This window comes from Aptenodytes patagonicus, chromosome 2, assembly GCF_965638725.1.
Source record: "Aptenodytes patagonicus chromosome 2, bAptPat1.pri.cur, whole genome shotgun sequence".
NCBI classification, from domain to species: Eukaryota; Metazoa; Chordata; class Aves; order Sphenisciformes; family Spheniscidae; genus Aptenodytes; species Aptenodytes patagonicus.
Window position 1 is genome coordinate 22,219,194 of NC_134950.1, and position 20,885 is coordinate 22,240,078.

The 20,885-nt window shown below is 39.1% G+C and overlaps 1 protein-coding gene across 42 annotated transcripts in view; it reads right to left on the reverse strand.

Annotated features, from left to right (window-relative positions):
- Positions 1 to 863: 863 nt before the first annotated feature.
- RIMS2 (regulating synaptic membrane exocytosis 2) overlaps positions 864 to 20,885 on the reverse strand; it is a 515,547-nt gene continuing 495,525 nt past the window's right edge. For 41 of the 42 annotated variants that reach the window (XM_076329271.1, XM_076329285.1, XM_076329287.1 and 38 more), the window contains 5 exons: positions 6,784 to 6,925; positions 5,355 to 5,467; positions 4,502 to 4,603; positions 3,439 to 3,578; positions 864 to 2,992 (listed from right to left, as the gene is read on the reverse strand). In XM_076329271.1, the coding sequence (XP_076185386.1) occupies positions 2,774 to 2,992; positions 3,439 to 3,578; positions 4,502 to 4,603; positions 5,355 to 5,467; positions 6,784 to 6,925 (716 nt within the window). In that variant the 3' untranslated portion in view covers positions 864 to 2,773. Of the gene's footprint in view, positions 2,993 to 3,438; positions 3,579 to 4,501; positions 4,604 to 5,354; positions 5,468 to 6,783; positions 6,926 to 20,529; positions 20,660 to 20,885 lie in introns of those variants that run through there. The other variant, XM_076329284.1, reaches the window with a different exon arrangement.

Genomic DNA, 20,885 nt, shown 5'->3' on the forward strand with positions numbered 1-20,885 from the left:
TCCACTAAAGGATGCTGCTGACCATCTCGGTAAAAAGCAACAAAGTGCTGCACACAAGTTCTGTAAAGAAAATGTTTTATTTAAAGTGTTAAATACCATCACCAGAATGAGTTTGATTTACATTAGTTGGTGTTCATTACAGGCCTAATCTGCCTTTTTTTTTTTCCCCCCAACTGTAATTCCTTTTAACTTTTTAAAACGTACTATGTACAAGACAGCAGTGATCACTGGAATAGTGCTATTTACATGACTAAACCATAAGTAGAGTTGCAGACATGTGAAAATTAAAAAAAATATTTTTTTAAATAAATACTGCATAATGACGAGTATGTACACACCTTCCATGCGTCATGTCCTTGATTTTAAAATTTGAAATAGTTTATATAGGACTATGCGTACAAGAATGTGTGAGCACATCTCACAGCATCAGGAAAATGGTTATGTATTTTTCTTTAATATCCTAGGGGAAACTGTAGACTGCATGTTAGTAGTATTTATTTGCTGCTGGTAGACAGGTGTCTAAATTATTTCAATAAATATAATTTTACCAGTCTGTCCATTAACTTAACAATAATCCGTTATATAAACTCTGAAGACAAGACACAATCTTGATTTATATGATATTGCACAAAGTAAAAGGCATTTTAAGTGATACTGTTATTACTTTTGCCCTCTTATGAGGCATGTACAATTTCTTAATGGGAAACTTTAATAGATTTTCAAATAAAATCAGAATAATTCTGTGTGGCCTTAAAGGTAAATGTAAAGTATATTTCAAAAATTATTGCAAGGATTCAATATTAAACCTTAAATAGGTATTAAAGGCATACAAAGACCCAGAAAAAAAGGACATTTTGTTATTAAATGTTAGCCAGTTACATTCCCTTTAAATAATGTAATTTAATGAGAAGCTTGAACTTGCAGCACCACCCAACGGTAGTTACTGCCTGCTACAAAAACCAGGTTTTTGAAGATCCACTGACTGCAGTGAGGGTTCTGGTAATGGTGTCAAATAGCTGTCGGAGTGGTACTGATAAGCTTTCTTTAAGGCTATTTTACGAACCAAAGACTGATATTTCCAGACTGATATTACCTAATTATGTCTTTTGTAACACAAATGTAGTTTATGAAAATTGAACTTTACAGCAGAAGAACTGTACGAATTAGTAACCTTCGTTGCTTTTGTAATCCCAAAAATGTAGCAATTAATCCCGTTTAGTGCGAATAAAAGTGTTTAAATTTATTTCCTAAAAATCAACCAGGTACTTAATATTTCCTCTTTCCAAAAACCTTCAAGAAATGATAGTTCAACCTTTGAATGAAAGATGCTGGTGCTGAAAACAAATTTATTGAAGACATCTTACAATGGCCACATGATTCCAGTATTTTGCTGTAGAATTCAATTTGAAGGTGAGAAAAAATGAAAATAAGTTACCATGCACTGTACAATAAATTGCAAAAAGTTCAAATATCTTCTTTATCAAATACATGCTGAATTACATTAATGTACTCCCAAGCCATGTTGCAAAATCCTTTTCAACATGCTTGAAAAAAAGTAAGTTCTTAAACAATATTTTTCTCAAATAATTCAGAAATGCAGAACAATCTGCAACCCTGAACCAAATATGGGGCATAAGAGAGTAATAAGTCAAAAGGTAGCCATTTTAGAATATGATGATCATCCCGGGAGGTAGAGGGGGAAAAAAAGCAAAATGAAGAAGGGAGACTGGAAGGAGAGATAGAGAAAGGAGGAGGTAAAAGAAGTGTACAATTTGCACATTATGTTGAACTTTACAAGGCTTGTACCTTTTACATTTAAATAAATTTAATATATTACACTTATTCCTTGTCACATAAACAGAATTTTAAATATTTGCTAGAAATTATTTTTTATTTTTAATATACGTCTGCAAAAATACAGACCATGACTGGTTTAAAGAATGATAAACGTGGTGTGTCTTTTTATCACCCTGTTGCATTCTCTTCCCTTTAAAACCATGCACTAGTGAAATTTATTTTTAAAAATAATATAAATTGTTGAAAATGGCTGATTTATTCTTTTTTTTTTGCAAGTTGCAGCCCCAAGAAAATAATTTAAGTGTTCAGCTAAATCTGTGTCCATGCAAAAAAGTTTCTTTAATTTCATACAGTACAGTATATCCACAGAATTTTATTTTTCAGAGAGTCCATCACATCTGGGGTTTCACTGTACCTATAGCTGGAGGTATGAAGCCTGCCACTTTAAGTCTTGAACCTTTTCAGTATGAAGAGTTTTCGGATCTCAAGCAACTGTTTCAACAGTTGACTTTTCCAGCATCCTTACATTCTTCTTCTCTTCCAATGTTTGCTAATCCACTGACTTGTAACATGGCTTCATGGGAGGGTAACTCCATTTCTGTGGCATAACCAAGCTTTAGGAGGGGAGGGCAGATAAATAAAGAAACGGGAGCAACAAAACAGATATGCCATTGAAAAGGACTTTTGTTGCATGAAACAGATTGATTCTTTTAGTTTAGTCCATGGCTTCAGATTGGACCAAAACTGAGTGTCCCTGAACTCCAAACCTATCAGTTCTTCATGACTTCAGTCCTTCACCTGAGGGCCTTCCGTAGGGCACAATGTGTGCAACTTCCTTGAGAACACAGGATCGCGTTGCATCCCTAGAAACAGGCTCAGAAGACACAACATTAAGCATGCAGTGTTACCAGGGTTTGCGACCTGTAATTTTATTTTTTTTGTAACGCTGGTTGCTATGACAACAGTTTCACAGCTGCTATGAGCGAGCATACGAAGGTCCTGTTGAACTTTCAAGAGATGATTGGGAAGCTCTTCTAGTGAGAGGAGCTAAAGTTGGGTCTACTAGGGAAGAAGGAGGGAAGAGCTTGAACCACCCAATCACCATGTTGGACAGGTCCAGCTCATCTAAAAGTATCTGTGCCACTCCCATAAAGGATTTGTGATCCATACGTCCATAGTCTCCCCAAACAATTATCTGTTAGCAAAGGAAACACAAGAAAATAGAAAAAATTCAGCAAAAATGATGAGAGCTTCAATCTGATTCGTCAAATGTCTCAGCTTATTTAATTATAGTAAGGAATGAAATATTTGACTGCTGACATAGTTTACTTCTGTGTATACTAATCATGAAGCAGTGACAGAAATGACCTGGGCAGTAACAGAGCAGTTATCCATGATACTAATGAAAGCCCAGTGAGCGAAGGAGCCCATACATATAGTAGAAGCAAAATAATCTACAACTAACTTTCGCTCAGCACTTTCTACTTGCATCAACAGTTATTACTGTAGTATTTATCTGCTCGACAAGTATTTGAAATAGCAGAGCTTGCCAAATGAAGCATGAAAGGAAGTTTGAAACTCATTCAGTGAAAACTGTACAGGTGACGTTTTCAGATTCAGAAGAATATTGATGCAAATTACCTGTAAAACTTTTCCTTGGGGACTTTCTTCAAATGATAGAAGTTGCTGATAAAGTGGTTCCAGCGTTTTTCTTGCTACCTTTGTTTTCTTTTTGGCTATGCAGACTCCATTTTCTAACAGGTACACCTTTACATATGGTGCTTAGAAGAAAGAAAATAAAGAACACTAAGTAAAGAAGTCGTCCAGATTTTTTGCATAACAGATGCACCGTTCTGTCACCATATGATAAAATCTGCCTTTTACTGGATATATAACTTATATGAACAAATCTCCACAAGCAATATTAATGTTTATTCACATGCAAAGCATCCATGCATTTTCTTTACTTTTCTCCCTGGTATGCTTTTTTCTTTACTTCTTTTTATATGTCTCTTTTGCCATGAAACAATTCAGATTTTGACCTGGAAAAATCAGATATTCCTATATATAGTATCCCTATACTGTACAATATGCAAAATAGGCCTGTTAAGTAAATGAATGACTTGCATTGACTTTGGTGAGATTTGGATCAATGCTCCAAATTGTTATTAATTTAAAATTATCTACAAGGTGAAAATCAGTGAAGAAAAGACTCTGACACAATTTCTATTTTGGCAGAAGAGCTTGCTAAAAATATCATTATATTGTCCTTTTCACATAGTGTTATAGGACATCAGATTATAAAATAAGGAGTAAGTATCAAATACTGGTCTACTTTTCAAGTAGGTACCTATTCCACACTTCTTGCTGACTCCCTCTTATGCCTAAGATTCCTATATCACATCTTCAGTATATACCTTCCTTCCTACCCCATAACCAAGGATGCATCTGCTATTACTAAAATACTTTTGTATCTTCTGGTAGCCCAGACATCAGTCTGATTTTTTTTTCCTCCTGAAGTAGGATTGATTTTTTGTATACCGCTTCAATACATTATGCATTTCAGTGTACAATACTGTAATCTACTGATATGTGAATTTGCTAAGAGTTTACCTAAGCTGAACAGTAAAGCCTCAGAAGTTGGGGGTTTGTTGGATTTTTTTGGTAGAACTCTATTCTTGTTGCTAAGATTTTTCTTCCTTACCTGGCAGTGTCTTTGAACCTGGTTTTACAACAAGGCCACGGGCTCGGATTATTTCTACTTCCAGTTGTCCTTTCTTGTCCATCATTCCCACCTGGATATCTCCTAGACAACAAAAAGAAATCCTGGCATTGTAATTCAGAAATACCTAAATATATTAAAAGCTATGGGAATTTCTAGGATGAATACGTGACGACTTGTATCGTCTGCATTCCACCAATAAGTATGATCTGGATTTTAACATTACTAGATAATTTAATACTTACCCTCTTCACTGCTATTTACGTTAGCGAACAATTAAAAAACCCTGCAATAACATCTTGTCTCCCATTTCCCATGCCCCTATCACTTCAAATTAAATATTTTTTTTTGTCTTAAGAATTTCAGATTAAAAAAAGGCAGCAAGGGAATTAGTACAAAGCAGCTCTGTAAAACTGCTTGAAAACTCTTCACCATGCCTCTAGTTTAAAACAAGGTATGAAAAGATAACTTGTGAATATAAAAAAGTCTGTAAGCACAACAATAACAAATACTTGGCACCTAAATTCCCATTTTTATTCAATATTATCCAAGTGATTCAGAGAAAGGATTGGTCTTGTTAGCCACATTTTAAAGATGGAAAACTGAAGAAGAGATAAAAGACTGAATTTTTCAAAGCACCTTTCTACTTTTGAGTGTCTTAATGAGTATCCACAATTATGTTCAACTTTGGCTGAGGTTATAGTTTTGGTCTTAACTGAGTTGTTCATAACCATATGGGAAAGAGGTATTTAAAGACTTAGAATCTAGATAATTTCTATGTTCTAACTACCAGACCCAGTAGATTATATCATATCTATAGGACATAAATGCTTACCCATTGATGGTGTTGCCAAAGTCTGTCGTCCTACAAGCTGGGCAGGACCAAGTCCATCCAGAAAATCACTGAACTGGCTGTCTGCAGCCAACCTCACACCAGGGAAAATCAAACTAAAAAAGAATATTGAAAAAACCCCCAAAATAAATACACTTGAATTCGCCCTTTTTTGTTTTCTAGATGTTTTGCATTTAGCATTTATGTTTTTGGTACTACTGCTCACAAAGAACTTACACTGACAAGATTACAAAACATTTATTGTAATTTTCAAAACTTCACAGTGTTCAACAAGCAGCAATTTGGCCTCCAGCATATAAACAAACAGGTGAAGGAAGCACTAATCCTCACTAAGTCTAATTTCCACAGTAATATTTTTCCATCATGCTCTCTTTTCCCAATGTATTAAAGACCACTGTTAATTATTGTAGTATACATATGAGACCAGTTCAATAAGATACTAATACATGCCCTTACCAGTAATTTAGTTACATGAAGGTAAAATTGCTAACGTTTCTCAGTCAATGTGAACGCAATGGCTGAATGTCAAATGTATCCAATGAAATTATTACATTAGACTGAATACCGGTCACTATTTTTAAAATCACCTTTTAAAATCAGCATTCATTATAAACATTTTGTTAAAAATGTCTTTGAGAATGACATCTATTCAATAATGGAACTGAAATCCGATGTGGCAAATGACCAAAGTAACTTCAAATTCTTGCCATAAATTATCCGTGACCCATTACAAGGCAACAAGAACTAATGAGATTTGTAATGACCAACCATAAATAAATGCCCATCTCAAGTGCATATAGTGCATCAACTTGGACATGTAAGATATATTGTCCAGTATAGGTGTATTGTGCAGTGCTGTGAATACCACTAATAAATCTATCCACAGTAAGATTTTTCTGGGCAGTGTCTTGGACATAGCACTCAGAAGTCTTTAACTTGGGCTTTTTTGAAAAGCATGATACACAACAGTCTCATACTTCTGCCCAGATCATTTCTTCAGGATTAATTAGCAGAATCTTTGAAAAAATCTTGAGCCCAGTGAATGACACCTGGAAATGCTCTGGAAATGCTTTGCTCTGCAAAGCACAGACGTATGCGAGGAGTTTTCAGAAGAGAACCTGTCCTTTTCTGTGTTTTACCCGGTGCACTGCACCTGCTTCCCCTCCTGCCACACCGCTCTGACCCACCAGGTGCCTTTCTCATGGCACGGCAGAAATGATCCTCATCCTTCCTGCACCAACAATGGGAGACTCTTTTGGTCACAGGGGAAGATATAGGCTTGGTCCATCAATGACACTAGCTTGTGAAGGGAATTCTGATTGAACAGGACCTACAGCGCTCACCGCACTTTTGTCTAACTACCAGTTTCATGGAGAAACATCAGGTAACCACAGTTATAACTGCTGCTTACTTTCCCTCAGAGCTGTAGCTGTTCATGCTCCCATCCGTTGACTCCCGGCTGGCCTGACGGGTCATCCAGTTCCTCATCTCCACAGCCAGCCCTGTCTCAGTGCTCCTCTGGACGGTGCTCCGCAGCTTCTTGCCCCCTGCTTCTGTGGAGACAAAAGAGAAGCCCCCATCGCACCGCGCTGTCGCAGATGGGCGGCTCTGCGGGGCACCGCTGCGGGCAGCACACCACCACTGCACGTGGCAGAAACACTCAAAGCCAGAAATTAATGACCTGTACCAAAACTTCCATTTAAAAATTACCATTTTTTTAATAATAGGCAAGCAGCATCGTGAATCTCTTTTACAGGACCTGAATTCTGTCACCGCCTGCTTTCCAAGGGCAGACAGCATACGCACAACACAAGTCTGCCCTCGGGGGTAACCAGATTTACACTATCCATATTCTAGTGTGTTTAAAATATGTTTTCTCTGGATGAATACATCCCTCTTAGAAATTCAATTAAAATGTTACCATTATGTCAAAACCTGCAGTGTCTGAGGAATGTTCTAATTCAGATGAATTATTTGATTTAAAAACATTTGGTCATTATCTGCTAAATCAAGTTACAGATATCCATTAGTGAGGATACTAAACAACAAACCAAGAACCCTTCCCATTCTTTCTTCTCTATTCATGCTCTTCTCATTTCACTAGCTGCTTTAACTTTATATCTAAAAAATACAGTATTGACTTTTATGCACAATATGAAACTTTATTACCACCTCCAAGAGTAACAATTTTTGTATCTGCTTGCATAGTTTAATTTTAGTTGTAAAAACAGCAAAGTGACAGATAGCTGGGTATCAGACAAGGGAAAAAAATACTCAGAACTTAATATAGTAACATTTTAGTGCAGGAATTTTGATCAAGACCTCAGCTGGAAGATATATTGAAAACACCACCAAAAAAAACCCCAAAAAAAAGAAAAGAAAGAAATGAGTAGGCATGAGGCTTCAGTTTTTCTTTCATGAAGACAGTCACTCCATGTCATTTTCTGATTTTAAATGCTGTTCCCTGCAATGGGGCAGGGAATTCTGTATTCCAATTTCTTTTATCTGTTCAATACCCCCCTGACTTCACCAGAGTGATGTGTGATATACTGATAATATTATAAAAGAGCAATAACTCTAAATGTACACGACACCAAATAATATCAGAATTCTTAACTATTGATACAATGAGGGTAGAGTAACGTCCAGTATCCTAGGATATCTAGGGACTCGCCCTCTTCTGCGCTTGTTTGTAGCCTCTGCTACCCTTTACACCTTCTCTGGCTCATCATGTACCAGAGGTCAGAAGACCTGCTGGACCTGTGGGGTCGATGAAGCTCTAGGGATTTGAGAAAGGAAATGAGCAAGGGAGGAGATTGTCCTGGGATAAGGACTCTCACACTCCGAGGAGAACGTGTGAGCACAGGGGCTGGCTTAGAGTAAGAGGACCCGCACCCTCGGACAGGGAATAGGAGGGGGGCATCAATTTCAATGTCCACACTCAGTGTCACTCTGTCCTATAGCTGCAGTGTGGGTTGAAGTCTCCCAGGCCCTTCAGTCAGGAGGGATATTAGGTGAGATAAAGAACATGGGAATTTTAGTCAAGTGGGAAGTAGGCACCCAAAACACCTTGAAACCCACTGGCCTCTTGTCAATAAAGATTAATAACTTTGCAATATTTAGCAGTAGTGAGACGTTTCTATAGCAGTATCATGAGTGGTTCAAATCATATTGCTTATTACAAGCCTTCTAAGCATTCCTTCAGACCATAACTTTTAATCAGTATATAAAAATAACAGAAGTAATAATTTTCCTCTAGAACTTCAGCTACCCACATGAATTTAGTACCCAACAGAGTGAAATATTTTTTTTACGATGTCAAAACTACTTCTGAAAATGCCCATCATTATCTGGTGCAAAAAATACAAATAAAAAAGATGCAAGGCTAACATGACGTATGAAAAATGGAGGGCAGAAGTCAACAATTTCATTTCTGTTGGGTTGTACTGTTCCAAGTGTCTGCTGGCTTTATTATTTATATTAAACCAATGAATGCTGGCAGCTGACTTCCCACACTGGCCCAGAGTTGTTCTAAAATCCAATCACTCATATCAAAGAAATATTCCCGCAAAACTGCCAGGAAAAATTTGTGCTATAGTTTTGTAGAAAATGTATGCTGCATCATAGTTACATGTGAAAGGCACACAACTCCTGAAGCCCCATGCGCTTTTCATTCAAGTATTGTTACTCTTCCGTTGTGAGAGCTCTTTTGACTAGTAAGCATTCATTTTCATCCAGCCTTGTTGAATGGTGGTCATTCTCAGTTCATTATTGCAAACATATAATTCTCTTATGCAAATTTAACAGAACATCTCCATCTTGCATGATTCTTCAATCTCTTCATATCATATCTTTCAAAGATTTGGGGGTTTGGGATAAATATGTGTTTGAATATGTGATGTGTGAAGGAGTATATAGTAACTTTTATTTATTAGTAAGGCAGCTTTTTTCTGAATTAGAATTGTAAGTCTGTATGCCTTCACTCTAGCAGAACATTCACAGAAAAAAATCAATACATCTGTTGCACATCGATTTACTGAGAAATCAAGGCGGAACTGGTGCAATTGCCATTCAGTCTTCATAGAGGCACATGTGTAGCTGTTCTTAGCATCCCTCTGAATCTTATTTTTAAGCAGTTTTACTTTCCCGCATTCATTTTAACTGAAATAAGTGCTCTGGTTCATATGAAGACAGGCCGACAGCTGAGAAGATACAACTCTGATACAGCATGAAAGTTAGGCATGCATAGTATATCCAACTTTTGTATAAGTGCGGGTGGTAAACAGTAATTATTTTGACCTTAACACTGAATTTAAGGAGGGTTGAAAGGAGGCTACGTGAATAACTATTTTCCAGTTTTCAATAGAAAGAGGCAGAGCTCTCTGATGGTCTCAAAAGAGAAAGATCTGATCTTTCAGCAATAAGGCTCCTAATCATGATGTTGATGCTTCTTGAAATAAGAATTGAAGATTTTAACAACAAAACGGCAATTTGGAATAGAAGTACAGAAGAAGACCCAGATAACAGGCACGACTCCTGAGCCACTGCTTGAGAGATGAGTATTCTTTTAGATTAAGCTTGGCTAAACTAATATGTAATGATACACATGAGAAATACCTACACTTGATTGCCCACGATACTAGCAATACATTGGTCCCTGGAAAAATGGAATAAATAAAAAATAATCCCACAATTCCTCAAACAATTTAAAAGCAAAGACAGTATTTACATCATCCATAATTTGTGTTTCATAAATTCAGCATTAAAATGTTGCAAGTAGCAATGAAAATGCAAAGTAGTCACTTAACTTAAAGAAATAGACTTTGGTGCTATACTTCCAAGCTGTAGCTGGTAGAAGATGTGGTTAAAGGTCTTACCACTCTAGTAAATCCAAACTGTTTTCCCTCATTCCTGCCTGGAAATTAAAACCTTCTCTGTTGTGCTAACGCAACTACTTGTGTGGCTGCATTCTGTACTGGACCCAGCCCAAAAGGCAGAAACCAACAATATGTTTTAAAGTTGTTCTTTTTCTTTTAAGACAGATCATTTCCCAAAAACATTTGTGAAAACAAACATACAGTTGAATGAACCCAACTGAGGTGATGCTAATCTCTAGCTAGATGAATAACTTGGGAATGCATCTGACACTAACACAGAAGTAAACATGTAACTGGTGCCACGGTAAAAGTGGGGGTTGGTTTTATAATCATAAAGTATATATACATATACACTCACCTCATGCACACTATTTTTAATCCTACCAAATGAAAGGATGCGGAAACAAGAGAGTTTAGTAGTGTACTTTGTTGCTAAGTATGTTGCTGACCACCTACACTGAAAATAATTTTACTCACAATTTACTAAACTCTAATAAAGAACATTGAAAATATTCTCTAAATTTTATAATCTAATTGCCCTAGAAAGAAGAAATTTCTCTCAAGTCCCCATCACAAAATATGGAATATACTATCTGAAAAACACTAGTTCAGATTCTTGCAGCCATATTGTAAGGACTGGAATAAATTACCAGAAATAATTGCTTTGGCATTTATGAAAGTACATTCATTCTTACAGTTAATCACACTGGTAATTTAACTAATATGGTTACTGCAAATAGACTCCACAGGCCACATTTTCTAAACTACACATGGAATTATTTGTTCCCACAACTTGGGAGTGTAAATCATTTGCAAATTAGGGGTGCGAAACTACTGATACCATCTTCAATATCAGATGAGGACAAGTCAAAAACTGCAGTGAATGCAACAGATTACCTTCCGTGATCTGGGATCTAGCCAGATGAAATCTCCCTCCGCTCTCAGCTTGCTCTCAGCAAGAGCTTCCAACAACCGCTCACCACCAGGCACAGAGCCCCGAGAGAGGACATCGCCGGCGCAGGCAGAGGCAGGCTGGCTATGTCAGTCCCCAGGTGGTACGTGATTTCTTGGTAGGACTTGTACCGAGTACAGAGCAGCTGTGGCTTCAGAAACACACGCAAGTGTTTGAGGTGCCTCTTCTCTGCTCTCCTCACCTCACCAAAAAGGCTGCATAAAAACTGCTTCAGTATTTTCATTTGAACTCAGGAGTTAGCTGCCTGTTAAGTGACCATTTTTCAAGAGTAAAGCTCTTTACATATCTAGAGATCTGCTCTGGGCATGTTAAGAACAGGTTAGATAAAATCATCAGAGACAGTCCAAGAACATTTGATACTACCTAAGAAAAGGGGGACGGAGTAGGTCTCAAATTCCCTTGCAGCCGCACAATTCTGTGTCTGGAACAGCCCAGGTTTTGTCCGCACTGAATGAGGCATTTAGCTCTTGTTGAAGCACTGCTGGGAACCACAGCTGAGTTGTTTCTTTCCTTCTGTCACCCACAAACCCCAAGCAGCAGTCATGGATTAGGATCTACTAATTTCAGCAGCTCTGGGAAACCCAGATTCCACTGTCACCTCAGTTTGAGAAGCTTTGAACCCATCTCCCCAATTCTCAGAGGCCAGTGCTAACCACCAGCTTATGAAGCATCCTGTTACAATCCTTCTGATGAAGTTTTTTCACAGCATATGCTGTAAGCATTTATGAAGCCCAAAGAACATCTGCAGGTCCAGGGAGAAACTGTAGCCAGGGGCTCTCCCTTACCTTGCACTTGTAAGGAAGAAGGGAAGACGTGTTCCAGTTCCTGCTCCCATGAACATCTGAACATAAAACACTGAGAAATTCTGACTGGGATGGGGATGGCCTGCCCTGATAGCCCAAAAGCAGAGCTGCCTTCAGTAGGGAAGCTCTTCGGTATGGGAGCAGCCAGGTTTGGAAAGTCTGAGAGAGCCTGGACTGACAGCCTCAGTTTGCACTATGCATTTTTAAATTTCTTGGGAGGCCTCACTAGTTTTTAATTTTCAGTCAAGAAATACTTCTTCACTCTTGCCCTGTGCCTTTGTGTTTCCTCCTCTCTCTTTCCTCTGGACATACTGGAAGCATGGTTAATTAAGATTAAGGTTAATTAAGACAGCACCTAAGAAGAAGTGAAAGAAAGAGAGAACTGAATGAAATAATCAACTGCAAAACTGTTGCTTGAGCGTCTGGTCAAAGGCTGGTATGAAGCTTTCATGTCCCATTCTTGATGAATTCCCATATAGAGGACACGAGGCAGCCATCACAAATCTTGGTTGTTCCTGGGATATAAAGCTTTGGCCAGATTGCAGCATCCTTTGTCTGTATTTCATTTCCCTTTCACGGCAAGGCTGGTTGTACATTCAATCTGGAAAAGATCCCCCCAGCTTGTTGTGGCTGCATGATGTGAGAGTTTACCACACACTGCTCCCAAGCAATGCTGTGGTTTAAGGCAGGCACCTGCTCCTGATTCTCTCCCACTTTTTAATGTGTTTAAAGTTGTGTTCTGCCACTTTAATTTCACTTCTGTGCTGATGTCCATTCTTCAGTCCTAACTGACCCTTCAGCAAACTCTTAAGAGCATCAGACAATGGAAACTGCTTTTGTCTGCGTGGGGCATCCATCAGTTTAAGCTCTTCAACACTTGTGATCCCAAAAGTTTTTGAAACATTTTTACAGCCTGAGTTGTTAACAAGAGCTGTTTTTCCACATCCATGATAATTACTTAATGTTCCTAAAATTCCTGTATCTCCTGTATTATTATTCAGAATCCCTATTGAACATGCTACATATAAAAAGGACAAATAGCCATCTCTGACAGCTTAGAGCTTGTTTTCAATACCTGTATTGAAACACTATGAACACTCCTTGCAAATCCCAATTAAGTGTGTATGCAACCACAGCACAGAGGTTTGCTGCTTGGCCATTGCCTTGACAAAGAATTTACCCCTGATAACGGAGAGCCAACGCACTGGGAGCCATCCCAGGGAATCAAAACTAAATAACCGTACCTATAAGGATGAGAGGTGTTAGTACTGATGTGATTTCCACTTCTCTTTTGGTTACTTGGCTCTGACTATGTAACTACAAACTGGCTATGCAGACTTCTGGCTGGATCCTTTGTTTTATAGATGTTGACTACAGATTTTGATTGTAATACACAGCGAGAAAATAAACTATTTTAAAATATTTTTTAATCACCTATTTGGCCCAAGTGAGATCAGGACATCTCTATTACGTTTATGCTATTTTTTTCAAATGTATGACTGCAGTGCCAAGAAGGAATGTTTTCTTCAAATTTGTGTACGATGTCAAGTCAGCTGCTATATTGAGATTTACTGAGCTAGTAAACAACCCCTTGGCTAGCCAGTCTAACCGGAGATCCATTGAATCTAACTTGGAAAAATATGGTCGTACATTAAGTGGCTCAAATATGGGATTAAAAAAAAGTTTAATTCTGATGCAATGTAAAAATAGCAGACATCAAATGCAGAATTAATATATTACCCAATTACTTTTGTTTAGAAATGTACGACTCCTGACAGTGAGATATGAATCAGGAACACAACTGCACACAGCCACTCAGGCCTTTCCAGCACTTCTGCAGAAGTCTCTGTTTCTGTTACTGGTAAGACCATCGGTTTTCTAAGTGTGGTCAGAGGATGCCCCTGCTAAAAGCCTGGTATGATTGCTGTAAAACTGAACACAGAGGTATGACAATGAAGAAGCACGTGGCTTTGCAGCCCACAGCTCTATCTCCCACGTGCCAAGTGATCTGAATGAACAGTTTTTCAGGAACCCTCATTTAGACTAGTTACGATCTCCACACAGGTAGGTGTTCTTATCATTCAAATATAATAGGTCTGACTTTCTGCATATTTTGTGCATGTGTCAAAACAGAATGGCAGCATTTTATATCCACTTTGTACATCCTGTACTGCAACCACAGGACTACAAAAAGTGCAAAGCAGTGGGAAATCAGTCTCATCCCCAAGCTATTAAAATCCTGAAAAAACAGAGCAAGCAATTTTGTGGAATTACATTCTAATTTTATATACCATTTACATAGGAATCACTAAATAGGTGCACATTTTCACCACAAGAAATCTTTAAACCCAGTCTTTGATTTTGCCATTGACAAAGGATGACCATCTTAAGTAAAAAGAAACCACCACTGCAGTTTTGAGTGATAATGTTTTTATGTTTATATGTACATTCAATTTTCTGGATGTATAGCATTCTTGTGCACTTATTTAATAACAACTTTTCCATGTAGTGCCAACAGCAGATTAAAACTTCTTAAACAGCGAAGAGTGTGCATATTGAGGAGCTTAGAATTGGTTTTTTATTTTTGTATTATATGAATTGAGAGATACTTTCTAAATATGTAACAATGACAGTAGCACCATTCTTTAACCCAAAGTTGATTATTTTTAGTATAGCTAGGGTCATTACATACACTATCAGATGGATCTGTGCAGCATTTTTGAATGATGTAGTGTGTTGAAACAATTCAACACCCTCTATTAGGGCTTAATGAGATAGATGGTGCCAAGTAGTTGGATGGCTACTGAGATTACACAAATTAGAAACAGTTCTTCCTCCTAGCTTTGTCTAAGATGACTAATGATACTATGCAAACATCATTATTTAAATAACCACAGTTCCCAAAACTCTGAGCAAATTTCATACTGTAATGACCCATTTTCAAACTACTTCTGTTAAACATTTACCTCTCCAATTGAAACAACGGCAACACAGCGTGCCGCTGCTCTGACAACGCTATTGATCTTGCCATTGAAAAATGACAATTACGGCATGTAGATGTAAGTGAGAAGGTTTTTTTCAGGTTTATGTAGGTACCACCAGAGATGAAACCTGTCATACGCTGTAGCTTCACTGCTTGCCAATACAGCCATACCTGAGTTATCTGTTAGCTATTCAGGTACATGCTGCAGTGTAACTAGCAGCTCAGAAGAGAAATGTGTGTTGTACTTGGAATGTCAATCCTTTTGCAGTCTCTTCTACTTTTCTGTTGATTTTCCAGATGTTTCCCAGAATACGTGTTTTGTTTGTCACACTCTTTACTTCGCCAGCTACACTATAGCTTTTTCTATGCTGCTTTTTTAAAAAGGCTTATCCACCTTGGCATCTACATCTACTTCATCAGTATAGTACTTTGTGTAATTGTAAAAACACTTGGGACTGGAAAGAGAGATGCAAATTGCTGGAAATGCCTGCTGTACTGCCTCCACCTTGGAGTCAGCCCGAGGTGCTGCAGAAGTGGAAGAGACCCAGCCCCACCACACTGACGGAAAGGCTGACTCAGCTCAGCCCCTGAGCAGCGCCCTAGCAGCAAACATAAAAAATTATTGACCATAAACTTAAATGTCATACAGATTCTGTATAGAATGATTATCTTTCCATATTCAGAGTGATTTTTATCCTTTAAGATGAGCCATGCCACTGTTGCAGGAGATGCGCAGCAGACAATCTCTGGCTTGTTAGCATCAATCAAGCCAAGGTCTTTAAAGCTTCATCTTTTACAGCGGATACCCTGCCACAGGGCAGTATACCCTTCTTTCAAATTCCACCTTGGCTCTGCCTATGAACACTCCACGTAAACAAGGTCATCTTTACCACCAAGGCCAAAAAGTAGGCCAATTCCCCCAAGAAGAATGTAGTTATTCTCATTTTCTTCATTGCCTGATACTCCTACTATTACTTTATTCTTTTTAAGAGGATAATTTTAAAGCATAACTACTTCATGTGCAAGATTCTCTTCACTTTAATAATTACTGTGTTAATGAATTTATTGTTACTACTTCCCCCATTTTCTATTTCTGGTTAAATTATTGTCTGCTTGTTATTGTCTACTGGGACCTCCAGAGGGACAGTGTGATCTGGCGGCCTAACCACAGGAACAGAATCCAGGAACTGCCAAGCTTTATTCCAGCTCTACCAATGAGCAAATGATTAATCGGTGAGAAATGCCACCGAAGCCATTAAGAGTGCTCAGCTGAGCAGTTCAGTGTACATTGAAATAAGTCCCAATCCTTCACTCACTAGCATCAATTCCTACTGAACTCCTGCAGCAACACTCAGACACTTCTTTCGGCAGACATCAATGCACAAAACTGTAATGTATCTTCTCCTCAGCTAACACAACTAATTCTTGCTATTTTTGGCATGATTGTCTTGGGCTGAAAAACATTCTGTGGCTTTTTTTTTTTTTCAATTGCTTTTTGTTTTTCTAACATACTGGGAGACCAAGATGCTCTCCAGTTCTTTCTGAATTAATTTATGTCTTAAATTATCATAAATTATCTCTTGAATTGTCTTCAGTACCTGCAAAGCATTTGACTTTCCCCTTGAATCTCATAGCTTTGCTACCACCCAAAAACTTTGGCAAAAGAAGACATTAAATTGAAATATACTCCCCTTCGGGAGGTGCAGTTCTGCACATAGATCTTGCCATGACTAGCAGTTCCATAGCTGCACTCCTGGCAACCTGCTATTTAACAGTTTATATCAACACCTCAGTGCAAATGCAAATCCGAAGTGAATGTAAACAGAGTACGAAAAGGAAACTGTAGCGCAAATTTATTACAGCAAACAATATACACGGTGTAATTTGAGAAAGCACCAAGTTAACAGTCCCACTCATAAAAACAGATGTAGGCTTTCTAGTGACCACATGTGATCTGAGCCTCTCTCTTCTTTTCTCAGTGCATGTTGAGTAACTGTAATTCTTCTCCGATAACCTTTTACATAAGAATTCACTTGCTCTAGCACATTTTCCAGTTTTAGTAAACACAAATCCACTACTTTATATTATGTGCGTCAAATTTTGCACTATGACTACACAGACATCTAAAAGGATGTCACACACATTTACATTGGTCCTTTAAATTCAACGACAAAATTTCCTTTGATTTCAACAAAGCCAGGATTTCAGACAAAATGTGAGGCTTGGGATGCTTCGAGAGCAGCTGGAATTCAGAAAGGTATTGATTTGCCCTCTGCACCCCACATCTCTCTTCAACAATTTCCACGTAATTTAAATCTGTTCCAAGCATCACTTGATGCCAACTCTCACTTTACAATGCAGGCCGTGCACTTTATCATCAATGAATCTAACAAAAAATGCAAAAGACACCCTTTGATAACGTTGATACTTTGATAACATACGTAATTTGCTCTGGTACCACATGAAGCGTTAGTTCTGCATGACATGCACACGTCAGAAGTAAACTGATGATGAAAAACCTGATTTTTCAATACCTTTTACTAGACACAACTAAGAATAATAAACTCCTTTAAAAATAACAAATGTGAATAAACTTGAAGGATTCATGAAACTGATCAGCAAGTAGGAAATGCAAGAGTGAATATCAGTTCCCTGGGCTGTAAACTTGGCTGACCATGGCAAGTTCAGGCCTACCCATGGCAAGTGCATGGCTGCCAACTGGAAAACTGCAGCCTTTCCACAGCCTGCTTCTTCAGTACGTTACAGCTTGGATGTCAGGGCTTAAGAAATCTCCTTCCTTAATCAACTGACAGTCAAATGGATCTTCTCAATCATCGTGTTCAAAATTGGTTTCTAAAATTATTCTTATTAATACACTGTATTGACTTACTTACTTTTCAGTTACTTCTGAACTTGACATTACTCATATTCTTTCATACCCAAAGACATACCTATGGGCCAGTGTATTAATTTCAGCAGTTAATCAACAAAAGTCTTCACGGGAGTATCACAAATAAATGTCTCAACAGGTCAGGTTTCCTATTTGTATTAAAAACGTGATTGAGTGGGAAATGTAAAAGCACCCCTGTAGCAGGTGATCTTTTTTTAACTTATCCATCATACACAGAAATAACTACATCTTGAGGATGGATAAGTTATGAAGTGGGTTTAGCGTATATCTTTTTTCAGATTAAACTGTAAAAGGGCATTAAGTACATGAACATGGGAGTGCATGTGCCACACCCACTTAAGGACACTGGTGGTACATAAATATAATTGCATAGAAGCACTCAGAAGACAAATTCCAATTTGAGTGCAGAGGTGACTTGCCATCAAAAAAACTCATCGCATTTTTTTCTTTATTATCTCAGTGAGTGCACTTGGGAAAAGAGTTTAGCTGTCATGCCTGTCACTCCCTCTGTAACCTGGTATGTCTGAAATCTCAGACAGCAGAAACTCAGCTCCATAAAAACTGCATAGCAATTATAGCTCTGCTTTTTCATTGGAATTACATGAAATGCATTTTCAGGTGTAGCCTACATGTAAATGGAACCAGATAATGTAAATCAACACAACACGTTAAAAAAAAAAAAAAATCAGTATACATTCTTTTAACACTTCTGTTTAAATAACTTGCCAGGACAAACTAAATAAATCATTACCATTACCCTTAAATTAATAGATATTCCTCTACTGACTTCCATATATTTCATATTTCTTTGAACCAGTGAACAGTTTTAAACATACACAGATCTCAACTGAGGAATAAGTTAAGTGTTTCCTAGAGAAGTAAAGAAAACAGACCAGAACAAAACAAATTTAATACTCTGATTTTGAACAGGATTAATGCAATTATTGTAACTAATAATCAGGACTGAGAAGACAACTATTCTGGAATGACAGAGAAAAAAATCTTTAAAGAATACCTAAGCATGTTTAGCATAATTTATGATATTTTCAGTCTTTTAAAAATGTGTTTTTTCAGCCATAGTGTTTAGTAGCACGTCAAAAGATTACAAACGCCCTCTGAAGCCTGCCCTGCAGCCTACTGGCAATATTTTGCAGTTCACTTCATCGTTCAAGGCAGGGAGCAGATGACAGTACTGAAGGACAGCACATTTCACCTCAGGGAGCAGCTCCCTCTTTTCTATGGAAAGGGGCAACCCGGCCAGCCCCAGGGTAGGGTCCAGGGGAAAGGCGAGGGATCACACCTCGGCATTCCCATCAGAAAAGGAAAGATGCTTTGGAGAAGAGACTTCAGGGACTGTTGCACATGAAAAGATAAATCAAGATGTGTGAAGACAGGACAAACGTTTGCCGCTGAACTGTTGGCCTGAGATGTGGAAGGTGATATATGCATATGCAGATATTTTAAATACAGATGGTGTACATACATAGCTGATACATGTTTGTCCAGCGGCATTGTGCAAATACTGATATCTTAGTTTGATATTGCTCAAATCTATTGAAGGTGCAATATGCTCCATTAATCTTAATGAAATTAAAAATCTTGAATTAGTTCTGATAAACGCTGGGAAGACCATCAGTTCATTCTGTAAGTAAACCTATTTAAATACACCAGATTATTTTCTTTACAAAACCAGCATTTTCAAAACAAACTCATGAAACACAAGTTCTGTGCCGGGTAGGGTTTGGTGCCATGCTTAACTACACATATACATTTGTTACACACATTCCAAATAGTAACTGGAACTTTTTATTTTTCAGTTTTTTTGATAGCTAGCTTAGGTATAGTTATTTTCTTTTTTTTTTTGGCCACAGTTATACAGAAAATCCACTGCATTTCTCTTCTTTGTTACATAAAGTTCTGGTACTGCAACAAATACATGGAAATTACACACGTGCTTTACTGGTTGGACTTAACTCTTATGAGTAGAGATTAACTGTAAGTGAGACCTGCAAGGTCTACTTGTATGCATAGCCTTCTACCTACACTGCTGTTCCTGAGAAAAAGTTAAACAGGGCCAGTATTTAATTGTTCAAATGCAGCGTTCTTGGTAAATTATGTTGTAGTAACAGACAAGGGGTACCTGAGCAAGCCCCTGTAGTGCCAGAAAACCACCCATGAGGAAGCATGGTTTGTTTTCCTTATGAATGAGCAGAAAATGGAAAGACCCTCTACCCCATTTTTTTCCAACATAACTAAAGCTCAGCTAATAACTTCACTTCCAATGTGATGATAAACATCACCTTTTAAATCACACCTCATTCTCCCGTTACAAGCACTGTGTCACCAACCCCTCTCTCAACACAAGTAACTCTCCGGGAGCCGCGTCCCCGCACCGAGCTCCGCGCTCAGCACCGCCGGCCGCCCGCCCGCCCGCCGGGACGGGGACAGGGGCGCCCGACCCCCCGGCCCTTCCCGGCGGGGTGCCGCTGCCGGGCCCGCCCCATCCCCGGGAGCGAGCCGGAGCCCCCCGCGGGACGGCGGGCGGGGGCGCACACCTGCCGCCGCCCGCTCCGTCCCCGTCCCCGTCCCCGTCCCGCCACGGCCCCTCACCTCCGTCCTCCTCCTCCAGGGAGTTCATGCAGGGGAAATAGACCGCCAGCGCCTCGAAGGAGGCGGAGAGGCTGCTCCGGCTCTGCGACCTCTGCATGCTGCGACCGCCGGCCGCCGTCTGCCGGCCCATCTTGGCCGAGCGGCACCCGCCTTTGGCGCGGTACAAGAAGCGCGGCGTCTTGGCGGCGGGCGGCGCGGAGCGGCGCGGCGCGGCGGAGCGGTGCGCAGGGGAACGGAGCGGAGCCCTCGGCGGGCGCTCCGTGCCGCGGGGGCTGAGGGCGGCGGGGAGCGCTGGGCGGGCTGCGCGCCGCGGAGCTCCGCTCTGCCCAGCTCTGCCCCGCTGCGCCCGGCTCTGC